Raw genomic sequence first — 25,553 nt, forward strand, 5'->3', positions numbered from 1 at the left:
AACTCTAAGTTAATAACTAATAGTAATGTGTTTTAATGTTATACAGATATTAATATTTTTATTTCTCAGCAGTTATGTTTTGTGGTACAACATAATCATTATAGAGGATTTTACTTAAAATGACAAAAGTTAATAATGCACATTTTCATCTCAAAATTTACTAAACATTGTTACTAGAAAACCAGTTTCTCTCCATTTTTATCATGTGTCTCTCTCATCTCTATATACCGTATCATCTCTTGAATGTGTCTAGACTGACAGATAAGGGCTGATAACAAAAAAAGTAGGAAAGAAGGCTGAGTAAAGGTCTTTGTTGTTAAGTACCGTTGAGTAGGTTCCGACCCATAGTGACCCTGTACAGGGTTCCCGAGGCTGTAAATCTTTATGGGAGCAGAAAGCCTCATCTTTCTCCCATGGAGCCGCTGGTAGTTTCGAACTGCTGATCTTAAGGTGTGCAGCCCGATTCGTAACTACTTTGCTACCAGAGCTCCTTAAAGGCTCTTAGGGCAAGACATTAATGTGGGCAGGAGGTGATAGAAGGAATCAGGCCAGAAATGACTATTCCAAGGAGAGAAAAACAAGACTAGGGTAATGTGGATGAGGGGGCTTCAGAAAGTTGATAGAAAAATTCTATTATCTTTCAATTCCATATTTCCATGAACTTTTTGAAGCCCCCCTCATACAAGACAGAGAACTAAAGAATGCTATTCTAAGGATGTGATTAAAATAAAGAAACCATGATTCTATAGGACAAGAAGAAAGAGGAACTAAAGTGATAAGTTAAAAAAGGATATGGGAAGTTAAAGCCAATGCTAACTTAGGAATTCCTTGTAGGCAGTGATCTGTGTTCCTGGAATTTAGCATGTCTCTCTGGCTTCCCCTAACACACTAGCGTGCACAGTGACATGTAGCTATCCTGCGTATAGGAAGTTCTTGGATTATAAATAGGTTCCATTCCCAAATCTATCTTTAAGTTAAATCTGTAGGTAAGTTATAACAGTTAGGTATGGTTAGTATATGTAATGTCAGTTAATCAAATGCTTGTCTTAATGTTTAGTATACAGTGTACCTTTTCTATGCATAAAAACCATTTAACACTTCCAGATACAATAAAACATGTATACCATAATAATGTTGTTGTTAAGTGCTATCAAATTGGTTCCAACTCATAATGACCTGTATGGGGTTTCTAAGGCTTTACATCTTCACAGGAGCAGAAAGCTTCATCTTTCTTCTTTCACAGAGCAGTTGGCAGGCTTGAACCATGGACCTTGTGTTTCTCAGTCCAGTGCTTATTGTATGGAGCCACCATGCTCGAACATAATAATACAGTGATATTTTAATGAGTGTCACAAAGTAGCACCCATTTGTTATTATGAACGTCAAATTTTTAATATGATACTTTATGGGGTTGAGTCATAATTACAGGTTGTGCATAAGTTGATGTTTGTAACCAAGGGACTGCCTATACATTGCTCAAGAAACCTGGGAGTACCTATTATAAGTTAATATATCTATTAAATATATATGGGGCTTAGAAGCAAGTTTTTTAGTTTCCTTTAAAAAATTATTTTAGAGCTTTTTACTGTGATGAAAAATGTATAACACAACATTTCAACCACTTTATGTGTAGAATCCAATGGGATTAACTCTATTCAACATGTTGTGCAACCATCATCGCTATCTGTTTCTAGATGTTTAAGTCACCCAAAAAAAGCGCTGTACTGCTTAAGCAATCCCCCACTTCCCTCTCCCACACATCCCAGGTCGCGACTAGTGAAACTTTGTCTATGCATTTGCCTTTTCTGGACAATTCAAGTAAGTGAGATCTCACAATAAAAGATTTTCCTTCTTTTTTCTTTTCTTTTTTTTAAATCCCTGTGTTCACTATAGCAGCTCTTCTATCTCTTGAAAGAACAGCTTAGAGCCAAATCTGTCTTTTCTCAATTTACCATCACTGATTCATTCTTATCTGACAAAGATTTAATCTTGCTCTTTTGTCTTTTCCCCTTGTTAGAATCCTATCCACCTTTTTCCTGCACTAAAGGTGGCTTTCTCTCTGTGTTTACTATCACCAAGATTTACTTGTGTTTCCCTAGGGGTAGAACACAGTTTTCCATCACTCGTCTGTCAGTTTGTCATACTGTGGTGGCTTATGAGTTGCTGTGATTCTGGAAGCTATGCTATGGGAATTTTAAATACAAGCAGGGTCACCCACAGTGGACAGGTTTCAGCTGAGCTTCCAGATGAAGACTGACTACTTCCAAATATTTAGTCCCTGAAAACCTTGTGAGTAGCAGTGAACACTGTCAGCACCAGAATATTGAATATTGAAACATGAAGAAGAGCACCAGAATGTTGATAGATATAGTGCTGGAAGATAAGCCCCTTAGGTTGGAAGGTGCTCAAAAGACTGACTGGGTGAGAGCTGCCTCCTCAAAGTGAGTTGACCGTGATGATGCGAATGGAGTTACGGCTTCAGGACCTTCATTTGCTGATAGGACACAACTCAAAATGAAGAGAAACAGCTATAAACATCCACTAATAGTTGGAACATGGAATGTACAAAGTGTGGATCTAGGAAAACTGGAGATTTTCAAAAATGAAATGAAACATAAAATCGATATCCTAGGCATTAGTGAGCTGAAATGGACTGTTACTGGCCATTTTGAATCTGATAGTGGCATGGTTTACTGTGTCAGGAATGACAAATTGAAGAGGAAAGATATCACATTCATCAAAAAAAGAACATATCAAGATCTGTCTTGAAGTAGTATGCTGTCTATAGGCCTACAAGGAAGACCAGTTACTGCCACTATTATTCAAATTTACGCACCAACTACTAAAGCCAGTGATAATGATATTGAAGAATTTTACCAACCTCTTTAGTGTGAATTTTTTCAAGATATAGTGATAATTACGGCTTTTGGAGTGCAAACGTTGAAAACAAAGAGGAAGGGCAGTAGTTACAAAAGATGCCATTGGTGATAGAAATGATGCTAGAGATCGCCATAATAGAATTTTGCAAGACCAATGACTTCATTGCAAATACCTTTTTTAAACAACATAAAAGACAATTATACACATGGACCTCACTAGATGGACTACACAGAAATCAAATTGACAACATCTGTGGAGACAATGGAAAAGCTCCACATCATCAGCCAAAACAAGGCCAGGGACAGACTGTGCAGCAGACCATCAATTACTCATATGCAAATTCAGGCTGAAGCAGAAGTAAATTAAAATAAGTCCACAGGAGCCAAAATATGACCTTGAATATATCCCACCTGAATTTAGAGTTCATCTGAAGTACAGATTTGATTCCTTATACCCTAAAGACCAAAGACCAGAAGAGTTGTGGGATGACATCAACAAGATCATTCAGGAAGAGATCTAAAGGTCATTAGAAGCCAAGAAAGAGGGAAAAGACCAAAATGGATGTCAGAAGAGATTCTGAAACTTGCTCTCCAGCATAGAGATGTTAAAGCAAATGGAAGAAATGAGGAAGTAAAAGAGCTGAATAGAAAATTTCAAAGAGAAGACAGGATCAAATATTATAATGAAATATGCAAAGACCTGGAGTTAGAAAACCAAAAGAGAAGAGCACACTCAACATCTCTCAAGGTGAGGGAACTGAAGAAAAAATTCAAGCCTCGATTTGCAATATTGAAGGATCTTGGACAAAATATTGAGTGATGCAGAAAGCATCAAAAGAAGATGGAAGTCTCCCATGTAAACTACCACATAATTCACAATAAAAATTTTAAAAAGGAGAAAAAAAAAAGATGGAAGGAATACACAGTCACTGTATGAAAAAGAAATGGTCAATATTCAACCATTTCAAAAGGACACATATGACAGCTACCTGGCTACTGACTGGAAAAGATCCATATTTGTGCTCATTCCAAAGAGGGGTGATCCAAACAGAATGCAGAAATCATTGAACAGTATCATTAATATTGCATGCAAGTAAAACTTTGCTAAAGATAATACAGAAATGGCTGCAACCATACATTAACAGAGAACTTCCAGAGGTTCAGTCTGGATTCAGAAGAGGACCTGGAACGAGGGATATCATTGCTGATGTCAGATGGATCTTGACTAAAAGCAGAGAATACCAGAAAGATGTTTGCCTATGCTTTATTGACTATAAAAAGCCTTTTGATTGTGTGGATCATGACAAGCTATGGACAACATTGCAAAGAATGAGTATTCCGGGACACTTGTGCTCATGAGGAGTTTGTACATAGACCAAGAGGCAGTTGTTGGAACAGAACAAGGGAACCACCGAATGGTATAAAATTTGGAAAGGTGTGTGCCAGAGTTGTATTCTTTCACCATATTTATTCAACCTGTATGCTGATCAAATAATCGGAGAAGCTGGATTATATGAAGAAGAATGTGGCATCAGGATTGGATGAAGACTCATTAACAACTTGTGATATACAGATGATACAACAACCTTACTTGCTGAAAGCAAGGAGGACTTAAAAAAATTACTGATGAAAATCAAAGACCACAGCTTTTGGTATGGGTTGTACTTCAACATTAAAAAAAAAAAAAAAAAAAAGATCCTCACAACTAGACCAATAAACAACATCCATATAAATGGAGAAAAGATTAAAGTTGTCAAAGACTTCATTTTGCCAGAAATTAATCATCAGTACTCATGGAAGCAGCAGTCAAGAAGTCAAACAACATGTTGCATTAGGCAAATCTGCTCAAGAACTCTTAAAGTGTTGAAGAGCAAAGATGTCGGTTTGAGGACTAAAATATATCTGCCCCAAGCCATGGTATATTCATTAACCTCCTATGCATGCAAAAGTTGGACATTGAATAAGGAACACCAGAAAAAATTGAGGCATTTGAGTTATGGTGTTGGAGGAGAATATTGAAAGTACCATGGACTACCAGAAGAACAAACGGATCTGTGTTGGATAAAGTATAACCAGAATGCTACTTGGAAGGCAGGATGGCCAGACTTTGTCTCTCATACTTCAGACATAGTATCAGGAGGAACCAGTCCCTGAAGGAGGATATCATGTTTTGTAAAGTGGAGGGTCAAAGAAAAAGAGGAAAACTCCTACTAAGATGGATTGTCACAGTGGTAGTGGCAGCATCGATGGGCTCAAACGTAGCAATGATTGTGAGGTTGGCACAGGACCGGCAGTGTTATGTTCTGTTGTGCATAGGGTAGCTAGGAGTCCGTTCTGATTTGATGGCACCTAATAACAACAACAAAAGAAGGCAGTTTGGGGAGAGGGAGTCTACTTTGATTCAGAGACTCAGAGGTGAAAAGTATTGTCATTAGATGAGTTCTTTTTGGGAGCCCATTAAAAATACTTTCTTTTTGACATCTTTTGTGATATCTCAACTAATTCTTGAATGATGCAGTCTTATACTGTGTAATCAGTATATACCTTTCAACATACGGAGAGGAGCTTCAAAATGTCCATAGAAAAATGCCATTCTCTTTTAATTCTATTTTTCTACAAACTGTCTTTTGAAGCGCCCTCATATAACTGGTAGGATTGCTAGAATTTCTGAAATCATCTTGTTGCTCTTTATTCTTCTTTCAAAGCCTCCCTAGTATCAGATCAAGCAGTGCCTGGCACATAGGGGGCTTCAGTAACTGAATGTGGCCTCTATAGTCTAGTGGACCTGGGTTTACAAGAATGTAAATGGCAAAGACACTTAGCTGTGTGGCTGTTTGTGCTCAGGTCCCTTGTTTGCAAAATGCAAATAGTAATACCTCTCTCTTCTCTCTTAATACTGAAGTGAGAGTTTAAATACAAAGCAACTACCTCATGTCTGGTACATAGTAGACCAACTCCATCTCTTGCCATTTGAACAAGTAAATGACAGCTTTTTGGAGAAGAGGATTTCCTAATCTCTCAGTCACCCATCCCTTCCTGAGCAGCTATTCATGTTGGTACTTCTCCCTTTTGTTAAACTTAAGTCCTTCTTGTTCTGCTCTACTTTAAGAGGCAAAATTCTTCAGAATTCATTATAAGTAAATGAAAGAGAATGATATTAAAAATAGAAATAATACAGAAACATATAGAGTGTTCCTGAGTGCTGTAGATGATTACTATGCTTGGCTGCTAACCAAAAGATTGGCAGTTTGAGTACACTCAGAGGTATGTTGGAAGAAAGATCTGGCAATCTACTTCAGAAAAACAAAACAAAACAAAAAAACATTGAAAACCTTATGGAGCACATTTCTATTCTGTCAGACAAGGGGTCACCATCAGTTCAAAATGACTTGAAGATAACTAGTTTTGGTTTATATAAAGTTAAAAGTTAGTGGCTTCTTCCTCTTTTTGCCATCTCCATTCTACTATTTTACTTTCTAGCTGTTGATGAATCTAGTAAGTGGCAAGAGAATTCATGTTCCTTCTTTGATCTCCATCTCAGGGTACCTGATGTTTGAGTACCCACAGAGTAGAGGCTTTTTAGTACATTCTCATCAGTTTACCTGTCATCTAATTCACTACAGTATTAACTATAGAAAAGAGGGTTTAGATTCTTAAGAAAAGCCTCATACTTATGAGGTGAGACGTAGAGTTAAACCTTTGTCTTTGGGTAGTTAGATATATTTCTTCTTTTAGCATGATGGTCTCTTGGTTTTTGTGACTTGTTTAGGGCTTTGGTTGGGATGATTTCTTTTTTTCCCAAGTCCTGTGTCTGGTGTCTCAGTCACCACAGTGGTACTTTTACTTAGTAGGGAGATGAGCTTTTATATACATACTGTATTACCTGCTGGCATAAGGCTCTGAGTTGACTTCACATTGATCTTAGTTTCTTAAGAAGCATATTATAGCCAAGAAACCTCATCCAATTGCAGTTCCATCTGTTTTGTACCACTGATAATTGAAGTTACCAAGAGTCAACGTATTTTCTACAAGAATAGAGTTATTTTCCTTAATACATAATTAATACTTGAATGATACTGAGTTCAGGCAAATACATAAAAAGGAAGGGGGAAATCAACCTTTTTATAAAAACACAGGAAAAACTGCCCTTCGAGATGGAATGGAAGGAGGACAGGAAGAAAAGGCAACTAGGATGTGGGGTTAGGGATTGAGGTCCAGGCTCTGCTGATTAAGGAAAGGAATATAAGAGAGTTGGTTACTTATTTTCTGTGTGATGTAAACCAGTAGACAAAGCAAAGGCATCTACTGCCAGCCAAGTGTAGCCTCATTACACAACTGTTTTTTGTTTGAGTCACCAGTAGTCATCTGTAGCTACAAATGTTTCAGCCATGCCCCATGAGTAAGGAGTTCTGACCAAAAAGATCCAGTGTTCTGGAAGAGTTCATTAGGAAGTGTGGTCAGGCTTTTTCGTTGATTGAGTGGTTGCTTTATTGCATTTTTGGATGTCATTTTACATCAAAAATAAAAACCAAATTTGTCAATTCTGGTGTTTGCAAAATTGCAATCTCTTCTTCCAGCCCAGAAAATTGATGGTACCAGACTCACTTTCCTAGATTCCATGGGCTTCTGCAGAGGGTTCTATATGAGAAATTGCTCCAGGAACTCACTGTGAAGCAATATGAGGATTATGGGGCACTTGTGGGATCCCCTAAAGTTCTTTTTTCTTGATTGAGTTTGGGACGACATAGTTTCTCATTGCGTTATTCTTGGTGTAGTGTGCCAATAGCAATTCCAGAAAGGAGAAATCTTGAAAATGTTGGGATGTGGGTTGAAAGAAACTTTTACATATAATGTTTGAAAGTGGTTGTGAGTAAATAGTAAAGGCATCGTTAATTCACTCACTCATTCATTCCACATTTTTTTTTCTGTTGAATGCCTGTTAAGCATCAGGCACTATTCTAGGAGCACTGGTAGCACCATGGGTTAAGAGTTGGGCTGCTACCTGCAAGGTTATCAGTTTGCATCTACTAGCCGCTCCTAGGGAGAAAGATGAGGCTTTCTGCTCCTGTAAAGATGTGCAGCGTCAGAAACCCTATACAGGGGTCACTATGAGTGGGAGCTGCCTCCATGGCACACCACCACCACCACTGTTCTAGGTGGGAGGCATATTGCTTTCTTATGAACAGGTCAGACTTTCCACTCAGGTAGCCATAAGCTTAGGTCTAGCTTAGGTCTCTCAGTATTAATTATTATTTTTCACTCCCTGTCTCCTGGAGACAGTACTGGCTTCCCTTTTTGTTTTTAACCGTCAGGCATGAGTCACCCTTTCACTGTGAGGATTGCAGAACCGCATATCACATTCCCGTCTAATTTGCAATGCTGCCAAGACCTCAGCCAGCAGCAGCTTCTCTCCTGTATGCCCCATTCGCCATAGAGCAGGGCCACTAGCTGCTGTCAGATGGTTAACCAGAGAGTGGAGTACAGAGAGCAGGCTACTTGTTTACTAACCTTTTTTTTTTTTTTTTTTTTATGTTTCATTGTGAGTTATATGATAGTTTACATGAGAGAACCTCAGTTCCATATTCATTCCATCGTATATCATTACATTGCCATGGTTCCAATCTCCTCCATGCATCGTCTTCCGACCAAAGGGCATATCCTAGAAGCCTGTGCTCTACACTCCCCCCTCCCCCCTCAGTCTTCGGCCCACAGTTCCTCTCCCTCTCTGGATCCAAAGTCCCCAGCCGCTTCATCCCTCCATGTCATCATCTCTGTCTCCATCTCAGGCATCCCCGGTTCTCTGGGTGGGGGCCCGTTCTCGGCTCTTATCCATTGGTGGTCCCAGAGACCTCCGCTCCTAGACTGGAGAAATAATTGCTCTCTTCCTTGCTATTCCAACACTCACAATCCGTCTTGATAACTATTATTCACTACAGTATCGCATGTAACCCATCTGTATTTCATTTCACCAGCTCCACCTAGACAAATTGGATAGTACTCACTGGTGATTCTGCCTTCCTCCATGCCCCCTAGGTCTAGGTTCCCTCTTGAAAGCTTGTAAGCCAGTTACTTCTTGCCTTTGTAGTCCCTCCCTCCCCATTTGGGTATCCAGTGTCCAAGTTGCCCCTCTCTGTCTACTCTGTGTGTGGAGGGGGTGGAAATGTTTCTTGGTATAAGGATTTGTTGCCTCTTTTGTGTCACTGCATTCATATGCATAGGTTAAGTTCAGCAGCTTGGATCAGCTCAGTCTTCTTCCCCCCCCCAACCCCCCTTCTTTTTCTCCTGGTTGAGCTCTGATCATCCAGTCATCCAGTCCTGGTCACGTGGGTGTCATCTACAAGTGTGGGTGTTCTTGTGCACATGCCCTCTCTTCCCATCAGCCGGCAGCTCCATTCTCCACTTGAGTCCTCTGTGGCCACGTCACTGACTCTGGGCCCAGGAGTCTTCGGGTCTCCTCGCACTGCTTGCCAACCAGGTCCCCAACTGGGTCCATAGAAGCTCTCTGAATATTGTGAGGCTTAGCTCGCAGCTTCATTGCTGCTTTTACCCCATTTCTCCCCAATGGTGATGCGTGTGTTTACCAATCCGAGCGTGCGTTTCCACCTAGTCTCAGTTTTTTTGTTTTTTTTTGGGGGGGGGGTGGTGCTACGTTGGTGGGACCCGACCAACTGCCCCAATGTCTCCTAGTGGAGCGACCTATTTGTTTCCGTAGTAGCAGTCCATCTGTCTCCATTGTGTCGTATTTTTCCTGTAGGTCTTCCATTCGAGAAGTATCTTTTGTTCTTCTCACCATTCCACGCTCGTTAGCTCAGACCTTCAAGTGGGGATTTCTCATCTCTGGTGATCTGGATGTGGTTCTTCTGGTTTTTCCTAACCATTTTTATTTAGTACAAGATAGGTTTAGGAGCGGACCGCTTCTTTCTTTGTGCAATACAGATAAAGGTTCTATTCTACCATTCGAAAGCCCTGAGTCTTTTGAACACAGGAGGACATAAAATTAGCTTCCCTCTTAAAAAGAATATTGGTGCTACAAATGGACTTATCAGCTATAGCTCGTGGTTCTGTTGCACACACAAAAAGGTCTTTTGAAGAAAACCTTGAAATTTAGTTAAGAATTTTAAGAAAATCCATCAAAAACGTAAACAAATGAAATTCTTCCGGAAATTTTTTGTAACAACTCCTACTTCAGATTTGAATACATTGGGCTGACTTTTCATAGTATTCCTTTACCAAGTTTGACTGATTAATTTATACCTCTTTTTTTAAATGTATATGTTTAGGACAGGTTTACAATATTGAAAAATATGTTTTTAAAAAACACTTTCAGGTACTGTCTTCAGCCTTACTATGTTGTTGGTAAGGGCCATTGAGTTGGTTCCGACTCATAGTGACCCTGTGTACGGTTTCCAGGGAGCGGCTAGTGAGTTTGAACCACCAATCTTGAAGTTCAAACCGACCTTGCGGTTCATTGCTTATCCTTCAGCACCACACCAGGACTCGAACTTTACTATAGCATTTTTCATTTTGGGAGATTCTATCAAATTATTATATATTATTGTCCTGCTGGCATGTATGTATATATGCAATTTTGTGTTCTGCTATAAACTGTGGAGTCCTGGTGTGACAGTACAGAATAAGCACAGGACTACTATCGGTGGTTCAAACCCTCCTGCCACACTTTGGAAACCCTGTACAGGGTCATTATGAGTCAGAACCAACTGAATGGTACAGCAACTCTATCCGAAGACTTTCTTATTTACCATATTTTTGGATGTTCCTCGCTGAAGTGATTCATGCTCTAGCATCTGTGACTCAGGAGAGTTTAAAGAGGTTTGTTTTGAACAGTCCCATGAGTGTCAGACCAGTCTTCCAACCAGAAAACTTACAGCCCAGATGAAGCAGCACATTTCTACTTAGCGTAGGCTTGATTGGAGAGTTGGTGGCTTTATACGGTATGTTCTCTAAGTTCCAAATGGTGAGATGCTAAGGCACCTTTAGTTTTAGAGCCTTCAGGGTAGCCAAAGGAAAGGGATGTGGCCTATTTGAGAAAAGAAAGCTTAGTTCTTTTTTGGGAAAGAAACTGAGACCTTTGCACTTTGCAAAGAGTGGGAGAGGCTAGAAAGAAGTAATATGTCAGTATCTGGTAACTGTAGAGAAGACAAATACGAACAGATTTATGTTGAATTATTTTAAAGCTACAAACTGAGCTAGGATCCTGTGGAGGATTGATTTAAAATTTGTAGACCTCTGAAGTCTTCTGGCCTCTCTGCACCTATTCTGGTGGTGACATGGGTGTGCGTCCCAGCTCAACCCCTAGGTTGAGACGGCCAGGCAAAGTAGGTAGTTTCAGAGATACTGAGGAGCAGCCTATGCAGTAGGTGGATATTTGTGCTGCTTTAGTTCTTTGGCATCCTCAGGAAAGAAGTAGAACACAAAGCAGAATTACAGGTTGAGTAAAGAACAAACAACTTGGATGTTGTTCATGTGGGTTGAACTCAGTTAGAATTGAGTTCTATCATATGTAACAGTAAGATAGTCAGAAAAACTGGAATTTAAACTAAACACAGGGCTTCCCTACCCCCTGCCTTCTTATAAAATAAGTCTGAAGACAGGCAGTTCAGGACTGGTGTGGCAGCTTTGTGGCCGTCAAATACCTATGCTCCCTCTTTCTTTTTGCTTAGTCATCCTTAAGACTGGCTTCCACCTCCAAGTTTGTGTCAGGGTTGCTAGATGACCACTGCTTACTAGTTATCACATCTGTATGTATTCCAGGCAGGGAGACAGAAAGGCAACCAGTCATATTTCATGGTAGAACCAGCCCTACTCACCCCTCCACTTGCATCTCATTGGTTATTCCTGTTTGTAAAGGATGTATTCTTCCCCAGTAATGAAATGGCTCAATATTGGATAGACAAATTGTAGTCTCTGCCATATCAGGAGATCATGAGACTAAAGGTATTACCAAGAATTAGGTAAACAAGACTTTGAGATTCCTATACACTCTTACAATAATGCTTGGTGAACGTGGCTTTGTGTGCTGCTTAATTAATTGATCTGACAGTATGTGCTAAAGTGCCCAGGTAATGCAGTGGTTAAGAGCTTGGCTGCTAACCAAAAGATCAGTGGTTCAAATCCACCAGCTGTTCCATGGAGGAAAGATGTGGCAGTCTGCCGCCTAAAAGATTTTTGTTAAGTGCCATGGAGTTTGGTTTCAACTCAGAGCAAACTGTATATGGTTTCCAAGGGGTGACTGGTATGTTTGAACCCCCGATCTGTGGTTTAGCCATTCAGTGCTTATCTCCTTTTTTTTTTTTCAAGGTTTTTATTGTGGATCGAGTGAAAGTTTATAGGGCAGATCATCAGTTCTGCTTTCAACAAGTCATACACTTTGTTTCATTACAATGGTTATAATCCCCTCCATGTACCATCAGTTACCAGTATTTCTCTGTATTCATTTTAGTGTGTTTTTTTTAACAAAACACTCAGGCATATATAATAATTTACACCTCTAAAGGGCACATTCTGCAATTCAGCCTCCTGGCCACAGGCTCTTAGTCCCTTTCTTCCCATGAATCTAGAGTCCTCAGCTGCTTCCCCTCTCCATGACCCCATCTCTGGCTCCCTTTCTAGTATCACTGCTTCTCTGGGTAAGGTCCCGCATTCTGCTTGTGCACTTCTTGATGGTCCTGGGGTCCTTCGTTTCTGGACTGTAAGATTAACCACTCCCCTGTTTTTATTACAAAATTTCTACCTTTACAATTGTGACAGTCGAAATTATTCATGATAACAATTATTTACTCTTGAATCATACAAATCTTATCCCCATCTCTTTTCACCAGACCCATCTAGACAGGATGAAAACTATTCAGTGGGGACTTTTTCTTTCCCCCCATACTCTTAAACTAAACTCCCTCTTGAAACCTTATAAGCCAGTACTTTGTGCCTTTATCACCCCCTCATTTTAGGTAGCCAGTGTCTTAAGTTGTCCGTCCCTATCTACCCTGTGTACAGAGGGGATAGCATTGGTACTTCATGTGAAGACTCCATCCCTCTCTGTTGGTATTTAGCCAGTGCTTATCTTATAGCACTTTACCAGGATGCCTCCTTAAAGATTGTTGTTAAGTGCCATTGAGTTGATTCCGACTCGTAGAGACCCTGTGTAGAGTTTCCGAGGAGCAGAAGATGACAGTTTTGGAAACCCTGTGGGACAGTTGTATTCCATTCTGTAGGGTCGCTATGAATCAGGAGGGACTTGATGGCAAGGGTACTGTGTGGTAAGCATCGGAATTGCAAGAATGAGCAAGATAGACGTAGTCCCTGTCTGCAAAGAGTTTATAGGTTAACAGGAAAAATAGGTTTAAATGAAATAAACTATAAATGTGTTGAGTATAAGAAAGGGGAAGTAGAGAGTACTTGGGGTTGTGCAGTAGAAAAGGCTCTAAGGGTGCGCTAATTACATATGCATTGAGATTTAAGAGGTGTTTGGGAGTTAGCCAGTTTAGCATGATGAGAGGCAGGGGGTGTGAGGGGAAGGGAAGAGGGGGAGGATTTCTCTCAGGCAGTCTCACTCCCAGTCTTGACAGTTTCCATAGCGGGTGTCCCATTCCCGCCCCGCACCCCACCCCCACCCCCCATTACTTACTTCTTCATCAGAGGGAATCCATGGAAGTTCTCAAGTAACAGGGGAGGGGAGGGACCAGAGATTCTTTTGATCAGAAATAGCTAAAGAATGGTATTCTTTCTATTGCTTGTTTCTCACTCTCTCTAGATATGTATCTGGCTGCATTGGCTACACCAGAAAGTGTTGGTACTGCAGGAAGCGGGTAAACAGGTGATAGGTTGATGTCCAGTTACCCTGTCATAGATCTGAATTTTGGTTTCAATGTGGGTCTTTGGGGAGCCCAGGATTGATTCTGACCATGAGATGCTGTTCTGACCCCTTTCCCCTTCCAGGAAGTGGACATTGTGGTAGCACCGTGCCAAGGCCTCCGGCCCACAGTGGATGTTCTGGGTGACTTGGCAAATGATTTCTTGCCTGTGATAACCTATGCGCTTCACAAAGATGAACTTTCAGAGAGGGATGAGCAAGAGCTTGAGGAAATCCGAAAGTATTTCTCCTTCCCCGTGTTCTTTTTCAAAGTGCCAAAGCTGGGCTCTGAGATCATCGACTCCTCCATCAAAAGAACGGACAGTGAAAGATCACCACTTTATCGCCAGCTCGTTGACCTGGGCTATCTGAGCAGCAGTCAGTGTAACTGTGGGGCCCTGGGCCAGGGCACTAGAGCTCAGAGCATGTTGGTGGAGCACAGTGAGAAGCTGAGACGCTTGAGCACATTCTGTCACCAGGTTCTACAGACTCGCCTGGTGGATGCGGCCAAGGCCCTGAACCTGGTGCACAGCCGCTGCCTTGACATCTTTATTAACCAGGCTTTCGACATGCAGCGGGACCTTCAGATCACTCCCAAACGTCTGGAATATACTCGGAAAAAGGAGAATGAGTTATATGAGTCACTGATGAACATTGCCAATCGAAAGCAGGAGGAAATGAAGGATATGATTGTGGAAACACTTAACACCATGACGGAGGAACTTCTGGATGATGCTGCTAACATGGAGTTCAAAGGTAGGTCCCAGAGAGCTTGGCAGGGAACTGGACCTACCAGAGCCGCTATAGCCCTTTCCTAGCTGGAAGTGAATACATTAGCACTTGAACCCAAAGGAACCTTGGGTAGTCTCATGTACCTCATTGTTACCAGCAGAACTTAACTTGAAATCGTGTAGCAAAGTGGCTTTTTGTGTTCTCAAAGACTTTCTTGGAATATTCTACTGTCATTCCTTTCAGAACTGTTAGCCTGACTTTTGTTAAATTCATTTTAAATCTCCTGCTAGTATTTTTATCTGTTGTGATATTGCAGGATCCAACCCTTCAGCTGTCCCTCGGAAACACTGTACAGGGTTGCTGTGAGTTGGAACCTACTTGATGGCATTTAACAACCACAGCCTAATGGAAGTGTACATGAGCTGCTTGAAGGATGTTAATGAAGTCATGCTATAGTTTCTCCTCCAGCGTGATTTGCGTTTCTTTAGTTGGCGCTGCTTTTTATCTTGTTTCTCATTTTCTTTTCAGGCTGCTCCTGAAAACCAACTCAAGAGGATTTCCCAAAGTAATGTTTTCAGCTTTCTTTGTGAATGGTTATTAACAAAATTGGGCCAAGATTATGGCCAGGCCTTTTGGTGTCTGAGGTTTAGATGCGGCTGACTTAGTCTACTGACTGCTGCATAACCCTCATTATGCATACACATAAGCTCCACTTTCTAGTAACTATAATGACATGACTTGCAAGTTATCTTTTAGGTTAGCAACCAGGGCTATACATCCAAATCATCGAGAAGAATTTTCGAACATGCTGATAGATGCTCACAATCACTAAAAGTCACTTCAGACCTGTTAATTCAGGTTTTCTGATATGGAACCTGAAATCATTGTTTTTCAAAAACAGCTTTCCGGGGTGGCTTCTGCTGTCATTTTGTAAATGTGGAAGCTGAGACTTAGAACACTTAGTTTGCTTAAGGTCTCATAGCCTGATTCCTGGGTGCAATCTCTTTATCTCTACGCTTTGTTGTTGATAAGTGCCATTGAGTCATTTCCAACTCACTGTTTAGGGTTTCTAAAGAGCAGCTGGTGGATTTGAACCTCTGACCTTGTGGTTAGCAGTTCAGTGCTTATCCTACAGCACCATGTTGTTGTTGTTGTTATATGCCGTGGAGTCGGTTCCGACTCATAGTGACCCTGTACAAGATTTCCAAGGCTGGAAATCTTTACGGGAGCAGAAAGACTCATCTTTCTCCCGCGGAGCCGCTGGTAGCTTTGAACTGCTGGCCTTAAGGTTCGCAGCCCGATTCATAACCATTATACTACCAGAAGGCTTTATACTGTATTAACCCTTAATCTGTTTCAAGGTACTAATGCCATCTTCTTCCTGGTACCCAGCTTCGAAACCTCAGCATTGGCTTTAAATGACTTACTTACTTTGTCCCCACATCAAATCATTTACCAAGTCTTGAAGAGCCATCTTCCTTGTTCATGGTGATGTCTGCTTCTCTGTAGCCCCTCTTCATTAGTCTTAACTGGACCATTGTTTCCAATTAGACGTTCTGACTTTTTTTCTTCTTTACTTCATCTTTACTGGCAGTTTATTCCTTCAGACTAAGTTTAAACTCCTTAGCCTACTATTAAAGATCTTCCACAGTCTACTTTTCCCATTTTATTTCTCACTATGAACAGAAACAAAATGCACTTTTTTTGTAATTTCTGGTTTTGTCCATGTTAATTGCTTGCTGTCCTCAATACATTCTCTTCACTTTTTCTTCATTCATGTGCTATCCTAAACTAAAAATGTCTTTTGTTTATGAATTTCCAAATCCTGACTTTCCTGAAACGTCTCTCCCACGTGTCATTTTTTTCACGTAATCTTACTTAATTTTTATAGTAAATAATAATCCCATGCGTCTGAACTTCCACAGCATTTCATTTGCAGTATTTTTCTGGCGTATTTCACTTTCTGTCTTTTTTTATATTGTCATTTCTGTTCCTTTCTTCTATTTCCTAAATTCTTTTTTTTTTTTTTCAAGGTTTTTATTGTGGATTGAGTGAAAGTTTACAGGGCACATCATCAGTTTTACATTCAACAAATCATACAGTTTGTTTCATTACAATGATTATAATCCCTCCATGTACCATCATTTACCAGTATTTCTCTCTATCCACTTTAGCTTTTTAAAAAAAAAAACACAACACTCAGGCATATATAATAATTTACATCTCTAAAGGACACATTCTGCAAGTCAGCCTCCTGGCCACCAGCTCTTAGTCCCTTTCTTCCCATGAATTTAGAGTCCTCAGCCGCTTCCCCTCTTCATGACCACATCTCTGCCTCTGTCTCTTGCATCGCTGCTTCTCTGGATAAGGTCCCGCACTCTGCTTGTGCACTTCTCTCTTGATGGTCCTAGGGTCCTCCGTTTCTGGACTGTAAGATTAACCACTCCCGTTTTTGTTACAAAACTTCTACCTTTACAATTGTGACAATTGCAAGTAGTCATGATAACAGTTATTCACTATTGAATCATACGAATCTTATCCCCATCTCTTTTCACCAGACCCTTCTAGACAAGATGAAATCTATTCAGTGGGGACTATTTCTTTCCCCCCATACTCTTAAACTAAACTCCCTCTTGAAACTTTGTAAGCCAGTCACTTTGTGACTTTATTGCCTCTTCATTTTAGGTAGCCAATGTCTAAGTTGTCTGTCCCTATCTACCCTGTGTACAGAGGGGATAGCATTGATACTTGATGTGAAGACTCCTTCCCTGTCTGTAGGTATTTAGAGTAACCACCTCTCTGAGTATAGGTCAGATTCATCAAATTGTAGCAATTTACCCTTGTTTCCTTTATGAAAAAAAAAAAAAAAATTTTTTTTTGTGTGTATGTGTGTATAATCTTCCTCTAGTTGAGTTCTGATTATCGAGCCATTAAGGCTAGATCAGATAGGTACTGTCTGCAAGTTTGGGTGTTCCTATGCATCTCCCCTCACTTCATATCAGCTGGATGCTTTACTCTCAGCTCTAGCCCTCTGTGGTTATGTCCCTGTCCATGGGCTCAAGTGTCCTCAGATTTCACAACGCTTTGGACCAACCAGCCCTTCCGCTTCTCTCTCTCCTCTCCAGGTCAACAGGAATCAATGGACTGTGGTTGAACTCAGCCCATTTCTTCATTGCTGCCTTTCCTTCTCTTGCACTCACCAGTAGACCAACGTAGTCACCAGCAATCTTACATGCTTGTTGTGTGTTCCCTTTGAGTTTCAGTCTTAGAGGGGAGTTTGTCCTGAACGCACTTGATTCCTAGCCTTGATGTCTTCCTGGCGAACAGCTTGCTTATTTTTTTAGTAGCCAGTCATGCGACATTTTTGTTTTGGGTTTTTCCTTATGATCTTTCTTTGAATCTGTCACTGTAGCTATTCCAGGCTGCTCAGCTTGTCCTTTCTAGTGGGAATGTCCTACCTCATGAGGTTCTGGATGGGACTCAGGATTTCACCTAAGGTCCTATACTCTGTAAAAGCTTTGCACGAGGCCTATTTCACTGGGCAAGTTCTAGAACCCCTTTTAGGTATTCTAGTCAGTTATAGCCTGAAGATGGGTATACAAGTTTTCTCTAATCATGTTTCCCAGCATTCCTTTCTATCCCACTCAAGTGTCTTATTTTACAATAGTAGACAAGGAAAACTAATATACATAAGACAATCAAGCATTTTAGTATTATTTCCCCTCTTCAAGCTATACCTAGATCCCTGTATCCCAGAGCCCTGTTGTTAAGGTTGAGCATGCATCACTATTTACCTCTGTCCTACTTAGGACATGCAAACCTGTCTCAGTGTTCCCCTATCTGTCTTGTTCTTTTGCCTCCTCCCCCTTCTTGTATGCTCTCCCCAACACCTGAACTAAACCTCCCACCCCAACCCCATTGTTGTGGTTACCTTATAGTCCATTAATTCTTTTCTCCATTTATGACAGTCTATTTTATCCTGTAATCTACGTGACCTTCTCACCACCTGGATCTCAGTTCCTCTGTGTTTACCGTCTTTCTCATTGTAATTGTTTTGATCATAGATTGACCTTCCAGATCCTCTGTTCTTATAATTTTATTCTGTTCTTGACTCTTCCATTTGTGGATTGAGTTCAGGTTGATGCTGCCATGTACTTCATTCTCTAGTTGTTGTCACTTCTTTTTGGTTCTCAGTAAGCAGAACTTCCTTTTTGATGTTTTTCATAGCAGGGTTGGCTTTGGCAAAATCCCTTAGCTTGTGTTTATCCTGGAATGTTTTGATTACACCATCATATTTGATTGACAGCTTTGCTGTGTAGAGGATTCTTGAGTGGCAGTTTTTTTCTTTCAGGGTTTTGTATATGTTTCCCCATTGCCTTCTTGCCTGCATGGTTTCTATTGAGAGATCCAAGCTTAATCTGATTTGCTTGCCTTTGTATGTTACACTTCTCTTTTCCCTAGCTGCTTTCAGGATTCTCTCCTTATCTTTGATTTTGGAGAGCTTGATTATTATATGTCATGGTGTTTATCTTTTAGGGTCTATCCATCCTGGGGTTCGTTGAGCTTCTTGAATGCTTGTCTTTTCACTTTTCAGGATGTTAGGAAATTTTTCTTCTAGAAGCTTTTCACCTATTTCTTCTGTGGACTTGTGTGATTCTTCCTGCTCCAGAATGCCAGTAATTCTTAACTTATTCCTGTTCATGTTGTCCAACATGAATCTTAGGCCTTCTTCAGACTTTTTTTTATCCTTTTTTGTGTTTGCTCTTCTATCTTAGTAGTGTTGAGAAATTTATCTTCTAGCTCACTAGTTCTGGCTTCTATCTCTTCAGTTCTACTCCTTTGCCCTTTCAGTTTATTGTCCATTTCTGATAGTCTATTATTAATTGTTTGGACCTCTTTAGGTTTTGAATTGCTTCCAATGCTGTGTCTATCTTGTTTGTTTTTATAGTGTTTTCCTGACTTCTTCCCTTATTTTTCTCCATTCCATTGTATAGTGTTTTGATATATTTTATAATCATTTTTCTGAATTCCTTCTCCATCATTTCCAAAACCTGCCCATCTTCCAGTATGGAGTGTAGGTCTGTCTTTTACTTCCAGGTCATTTTCCTCAGTCGCTTTATCTCATTTCTGGACATGTGCTGATATGGCAATATGCTTCTGTTTTGGGGGGAATATTCAGGAGTTATTGGTGGCCTTAATACTTAGATGGGTGTGTATTTTGATATTTTTTATGCTTTCTGATTGCCTCCAGGTATATGTGATCAGGAAATGGGCTTCCCTTTCACTCTTCTTCCTGAGAAATTTCAAGATGCCACTGTTAGTCATTGTGACATAACTCAGGATTTAATTTTTGGCCTATTTCCTTTTTAGTCTGCCTGTCCTGCTCCACAATCCCCATTCAGGCCTTTTTTTCTAGTTGTAAACAGTTCAGGGACGGCTGCGACCATTTGGTTTTAAGTGGAAACTGTCTCTTTAAATTTCTAGGAGATCTGTGAGCATGCATAGTAGAACCCTCCAGGGAGTGGGGGTGAGGTGTCCACTCGCTCAGGCACCACCTCTAGTCACCAGAATGGAGGTGTGCAGACAGCGAAGGACTAATGAACAGATACCAAAAAAAAAAAAAAAGAATATCCACACCTTTATTTTCGTACTTCTGTCAGGCATCTGAGGCTGCTCTGATCCTTCCCCCACTTGGTCCCTTCCAAGATGGCGGCTCCGGGAGCAGCTGAGTTTCTTGAATTAGAAAGCAATGGATTTCTTGCTTCTGCTACAAATTCCCCTAGCTGTAAGCCTTCCAACCTTCTAAATATTCCTTTATATTTGGTTCAGTGTTCTGGCACCATCCCCTGAGCCTGCTTGGTCCGATATTCTGTGTTGTGGCTGACGGAGTTCTTCACTGCACTTCCACCCTCTCCACCATCTTGTTTGTTCTGCCTATTTCCTAAATTCTTAGAGTTGATGAACAGAATATGAATCCCATCTTCATGTCTCACGCAGCTACAAGCCCCTCAGTGTTACTACATCTAAGGAGAAGGAATGGATGGTGTGCAGCTGTGTGTTCTACAGAGGGAGCACTTGCATAGTTCAGAAAGCACATCAGGCCTGATTTCTTATGTCTTTCTAAACATTAAGGGAGATTCCGCGTTAGTGAATTCCTACTGCATGGAGGAGTTCTGAAACATGTTTACTTGCTGTGAAAATCCTCGGAAGTATTCTCAGTATTTAAAGACAGCAGCATAATGCACATGATAAAGGGTGGTCAGGGCAGGTAGGTTGGGCGATATTGAAATATTTGTCTTGGATGTGCCAAGCATACTATCCTTTGTACTTGGGATACAATGGTTTGCCAGAACAGATGTGGGGATAACTGGGACCAAGTAGATCTAGTATCTGGCTCTGTTAACTGCATTGTGGATTGTGGATCTACCACATAAATTGGCTACATATTTCGACATAACTTACATGTCTGATTCTTATCTTATGCTGAGTGTGTATACTTGAGGCCAGTGATAATAAGTAGACTTAGAACTATCACATAGCCTCCAGATTTCTATCACTTTTTGTTTGTTTTAAAGGTCATGTGTACTGGGAATCATGTTAATACATATTTAATAAAATTTTATTTCTTTTATGAAAAGATAATATCTACACATATGTCCCCAGTTATCCAGTTCCCTTCCCTGCATTTTTCTGCACCTTGCTGTTTTCAATTTACAATATATCATAGAATGGTGATGTTGTTAAGTGTCACTGAGTTGGTTCTGACTCACAGTGATGCTATATAGGGTTTCCAAGAAGCAGCTGGTAGGTTTGAACCACTGACCTCGTGGTTAGCAGGCCAGTACTATTCTATAGTGCCATACTAGGACTCCATATCTTAGAGAACTTACCATAAATGTGCATACAAATCTTTCTTCTGAAATGAACTATTACCGTACTGAAGGATATTTAAGTCTGCACTCAGTTAATATTGTTGCTCTCCTTTTATAAATGCGACATTGAAGCTAACAGAATGAACTGGCTCATTTTAGACATAATGCCTCTCAGGATCTTTAGCTGCCTTAAATGCTGAGGGCCAAACATTTGTAGCCCTCCTTATGGTACTTTCTTGGCACTGACACTGGAATCCCCTTTTATTCAGTTAGCCTACCTCTTCCCCTTCATAACTAACTGGTTTGTGTCTCTGACTCCATAGATGTCATTATCCCTGAGAATGGGGAAGCAGTGGGCACCAGAGAGATCAAATGCTGCATCCGACAGATCCAGGAGCTCATCATATCCCGCCTTAATCAGGCAGTGGCCAACAAGCTGATCAGCTCAGTGGATTACCTACGGGAGAGTTTTGTGGGAACCCTGGAGCGGTGTCTGCAGAGCCTGGAGAAGTCTCAGGATGTCTCAATTCACATCACCAGTAATTATCTCAAACAGGTAGGAACTCAAAGATACCATGTCACAGATAACCCGGAGAACAGAATCCACCTACAAGCCCAACTCCAAATTGCATTTCCACTCAACTTTATGCCTATCCAATTTTAAATTTACTTTATTTTCCTTTGATATGGCCAGTGTATGTGGGATGTGTAAACAGTCAGGACAGTTGCTGTTAAATTAATGAGCAAGGGGATGAAGAATGAAGTTGTTATGTGCCATGGAGTCGGTTCCCACTCATAGCAACTCTGTACAGGGTTTTCGAGGCTGTTAATCATTATGGGAGCAGAAATCCTCATCTTTCTCCCGCGGAACAGCTGGTAGTTTGTAGAACTGCTGACCTTGAGGTTCGCAGCCCGATTCGTAACCACTACGATTGCAAAATAGATCATCGACATGAGTTTCCAGGATTCAGCTCTACTTACATACTGAGGGATCAGTTTGGGAACTCTGAGACTAGATTGGTTTTGAAGTAAATACTCATTGCGTTTTAAAATATTTTATTGTGAATTGGATAAAGGTGTGTAGAGCAGATCAGTTTTCCATTCAACAAGTCTTGTATGCTTTGTTTCATCTCATTGGTTGCAATCCCCACAGTGAAACATATCTTATCTCATTTCCTCTCTGTGTTTACTCTTTCCATTCTCCTTGGTTCATAGCCCTTCTAAACTTTGTCCTTGGGCACATGCTGCCCTTTTAATCTCAAATGATGATTTAAAGTTGCGTACCTCCCAGTGTTAATTGCTGTCTCTATAGACTTGTCTATTGTTCAGCTGAAAATTGAGCCGCCCACGTACATGGGGGAGACCTGATGGTGACTAAGGGCTATAGGTTTCCCCAATCTCTATCCAGCCAGTAATTATGGTCTTTTTTATGATTTTGAATTTTGTTCCATGTTTTTTTCCTACTCTTATCTATCATTGCAGTTTTGAAATAGCCACTCTACTCAGGGCATATTGATTTGCTTTGTATATTCTCTTTCAGATCTTAAATGCCGCCTATCATGTTGAAGTCACATTTCATTCAGGGTCCACGGTAACAAGGATGCTATGGGAACAAATCAAGCAGGTAGGGTTAGTTAGAGAAAAAAATTTCAACCTTCAGTTGGCTCAAATGACTCCTTATCACCGCAGTGGTGGACTGATGTCTAGGGTCTTCTGTTGGTGTAGGTTAGTCATGCCTGGGAGAATTCTGGGTTATGCATGCTGTGAAATCGTTGTTAATAGTGTCTCTGCTCTTAATTCTTAAAAGTGGTGGGTTTAGATGACAGTTTATGGAGCCATAAGACTACTTCACTATCTTTTTCTTATTTCTATGAAAGCCAGTTACCTCAGAAACAGGCTTTGTTGTCGTCGGAGGCCATGAGTGTTGTTCCTGATCTGGAATTTGATCTGGCTTTTATGTAGAGTTATTTATTTACTTCAGAAAGAGATTTTTTCAGGAACTCCCTGGCACTGAATGTAATGCATCAAGAACTTTTGTTTATGAAGATTAGACCTGGTGGTCTTTGATGCTTTCATCTGGGTTGAGCCCTGGCTGTGAGGTAGATGGAACTGGAGAAGAGCTTTGGACTTCATACAGCTCCTGTTTTAAGAGTCTGCTTCTAATGAGTGGATAATTCAGGAAACAAAAGGCAGTGGGTCTTTGTAGTGGTCCCTACTTCCCATCCCTTAGTGATCTCACTGTCCTCATCCTGGCAGATCATCCAGCGCATCACATGGGTGAGCCCACCTGCCATCAGTCCCGAGTGGAAGAGGAAGGTGGCCCAAGAAGCCATCGAGAGCCTCAGTGCCTCCAAGTTGGCTAAGAGCATTTGTAGCCAATTCCGGACGCGGCTCAATAGTTCTCATGAAGCCTTTGCAGCCTCCTTGCGGCAGGTGAGTATGTAGGAGGAGCTACAGCTGGACCAAGCACGGGAAAAAATTTTGCTTACTGCTTTCCATATGTAATGTTTAAATCCTAACCCTCCTCACCCCCCATTTTGTCAAAGGATAATATTACATATTCCAGGAAGTATTAGGAAAACATTTTCTTAATGTGGATTTTTTCATTCTAGGTAGAATGGAGGGAACGCCATTATTTTTTTCCATTTCCCTCAGTGGGGAATAAAAATGTAGAGGGCTAGGCATGTTGAGTTTATCTAACGTTTTGGGAATATATGATAGAGATGACTTCCCACTTCCACACTAGTTTGCAGTTATGTGATGTCTGCTTGTCCTGTTGGTGTGGGTGGGCGTACATGTCTGTTGGGGTTGTGGGGAAGAGGTGATTATTTATCCGAGAGGAAAATGTTTAGTAAAGTGTCCCACTGTGTACCAGTCTTTGTGCTAAACACGTTGTTGTTGATGTGTGCCGTTGAGTTGGCTCTGACTCATACCAACTCTATGTAGGGTTGCTGGTTTCCAAGAGTGGCTGGTGGGTTTGAACTGCAGCTACCAGTCCAGTGTTTATCCTACAGTGCCTCATCAGAGCTTGCGAAACACATGCATACATCTTATTTAGTCCTCACAATCATCTTTATAAGATAAATGAGATTGTAATTCCTGTATTTTAAGTAAGAAAGCCAAGACTAGAGTCTTCATGAATCTGACTTTTTTCTGTTTCCCTCCCAGCTGGAAGCTGGCCACTCAGGTCGACTGGAGAAAACAGAAGACCTGTGGCTAAAGGTTCGGAAGGATCATGCCCCCCGCCTGGCCCGCCTTTCTCTGGAGAGCCGTTCTTTACAGGATGTCTTACTACATCGTGAGTCCTTAGTTGTCTTCCCCAAGTTAACCTGAGGAGGGTTCTGGCTACTTGATGGGTCAGTCTTGTGTGCAGCCTTGGTGAGAATCTCAGGCCTCTCTTGCCTGTCCACTTAAGCACTTATTTATGTATTTTTGAATTCTTGAAGTCTGTTTGGTACTGCTGTTAATGTAGGTCAAATAACATCATCAAAGCTTATTTAAATATAACCAGTTAGGTTATGAGGACTTTGAATGACACCACAATTCCTCACCCTGATAATTTTGGCTTTCTGACTTTCTGGCTGGTCCATCTTATCTGTCTCTGCCTATGTGCCTCTCTAGGTAAACCTAAACTGGGACAGGAACTAGGCCGGGGCCAGTATGGAGTGGTGTACCTTTGTGACAACTGGGGAGGACACTTCCCTTGTGCCCTCAAGTCCGTTGTTCCTCCAGATGAGAAGCACTGGAATGACCTGGCTCTGGAATTTCACTACATGAGGTAGGTTCTGGTCTCATTCATCTTTATGAGGAAAAAGAGAAGCCCAAAGTCCAGGAGAAGATTGGTATGAAGAGCTACCGTGTATCCTGTCTCTTCATACCTAGGTCTCAAAATGTTGTGGACTAGTATTTCTTGGTCTAGCCCAGAAACATGTTCTCTCAAAGGCCTTTTTGGTCTTTGTTTTTCCCCGCCATCTTAACTTCTGAGTTTCACCTTCACATTTGAGTTTGTCCCTTAGTCTTTATCCTTATGGCCTATCAGTTTTTAGATCCTAATTTTTTTTTTTTATCCTTGTTGGAGAAGCCTTGCCTTCTTGGCTTCTCTCTGCACTGAGAGCGGTTCCCTTTAGATCCAGACTAACTGTGGTCTCGAGTTGATTTCTTCCCACATTGTGGCATGCTGTAGCCTAGCCCACCTCCGCTGTC

The 25,553-nt window shown here is 41.0% G+C and overlaps 1 protein-coding gene across 2 annotated transcripts in view; it reads left to right on the forward strand.

Moving 5' to 3' along the window:
- The window catches only part of DSTYK (dual serine/threonine and tyrosine protein kinase), a 75,151-nt gene that overhangs the window by 31,126 nt on the left and 18,472 nt on the right, over window positions 1–25,553 (forward strand). For both annotated transcript variants that reach the window (XM_006834087.1, XM_006834086.1), the window contains exons 3-8: window positions 13,833–14,502; window positions 21,674–21,906; window positions 22,891–22,974; window positions 23,607–23,783; window positions 24,519–24,648; window positions 24,972–25,128. In XM_006834087.1, the coding sequence (XP_006834150.1) occupies window positions 13,833–14,502; window positions 21,674–21,906; window positions 22,891–22,974; window positions 23,607–23,783; window positions 24,519–24,648; window positions 24,972–25,128 (1,451 nt within the window). The remainder of the gene's footprint in view (window positions 1–13,832; window positions 14,503–21,673; window positions 21,907–22,890; window positions 22,975–23,606; window positions 23,784–24,518; window positions 24,649–24,971; window positions 25,129–25,553) is intronic.

The sequence above is a fragment of the Chrysochloris asiatica genome, unplaced genomic scaffold, assembly GCF_000296735.1.
Source record: "Chrysochloris asiatica unplaced genomic scaffold, ChrAsi1.0 scaffold00009, whole genome shotgun sequence".
In the NCBI taxonomy this organism is placed as follows: Eukaryota; Metazoa; Chordata; class Mammalia; order Afrosoricida; family Chrysochloridae; genus Chrysochloris; species Chrysochloris asiatica.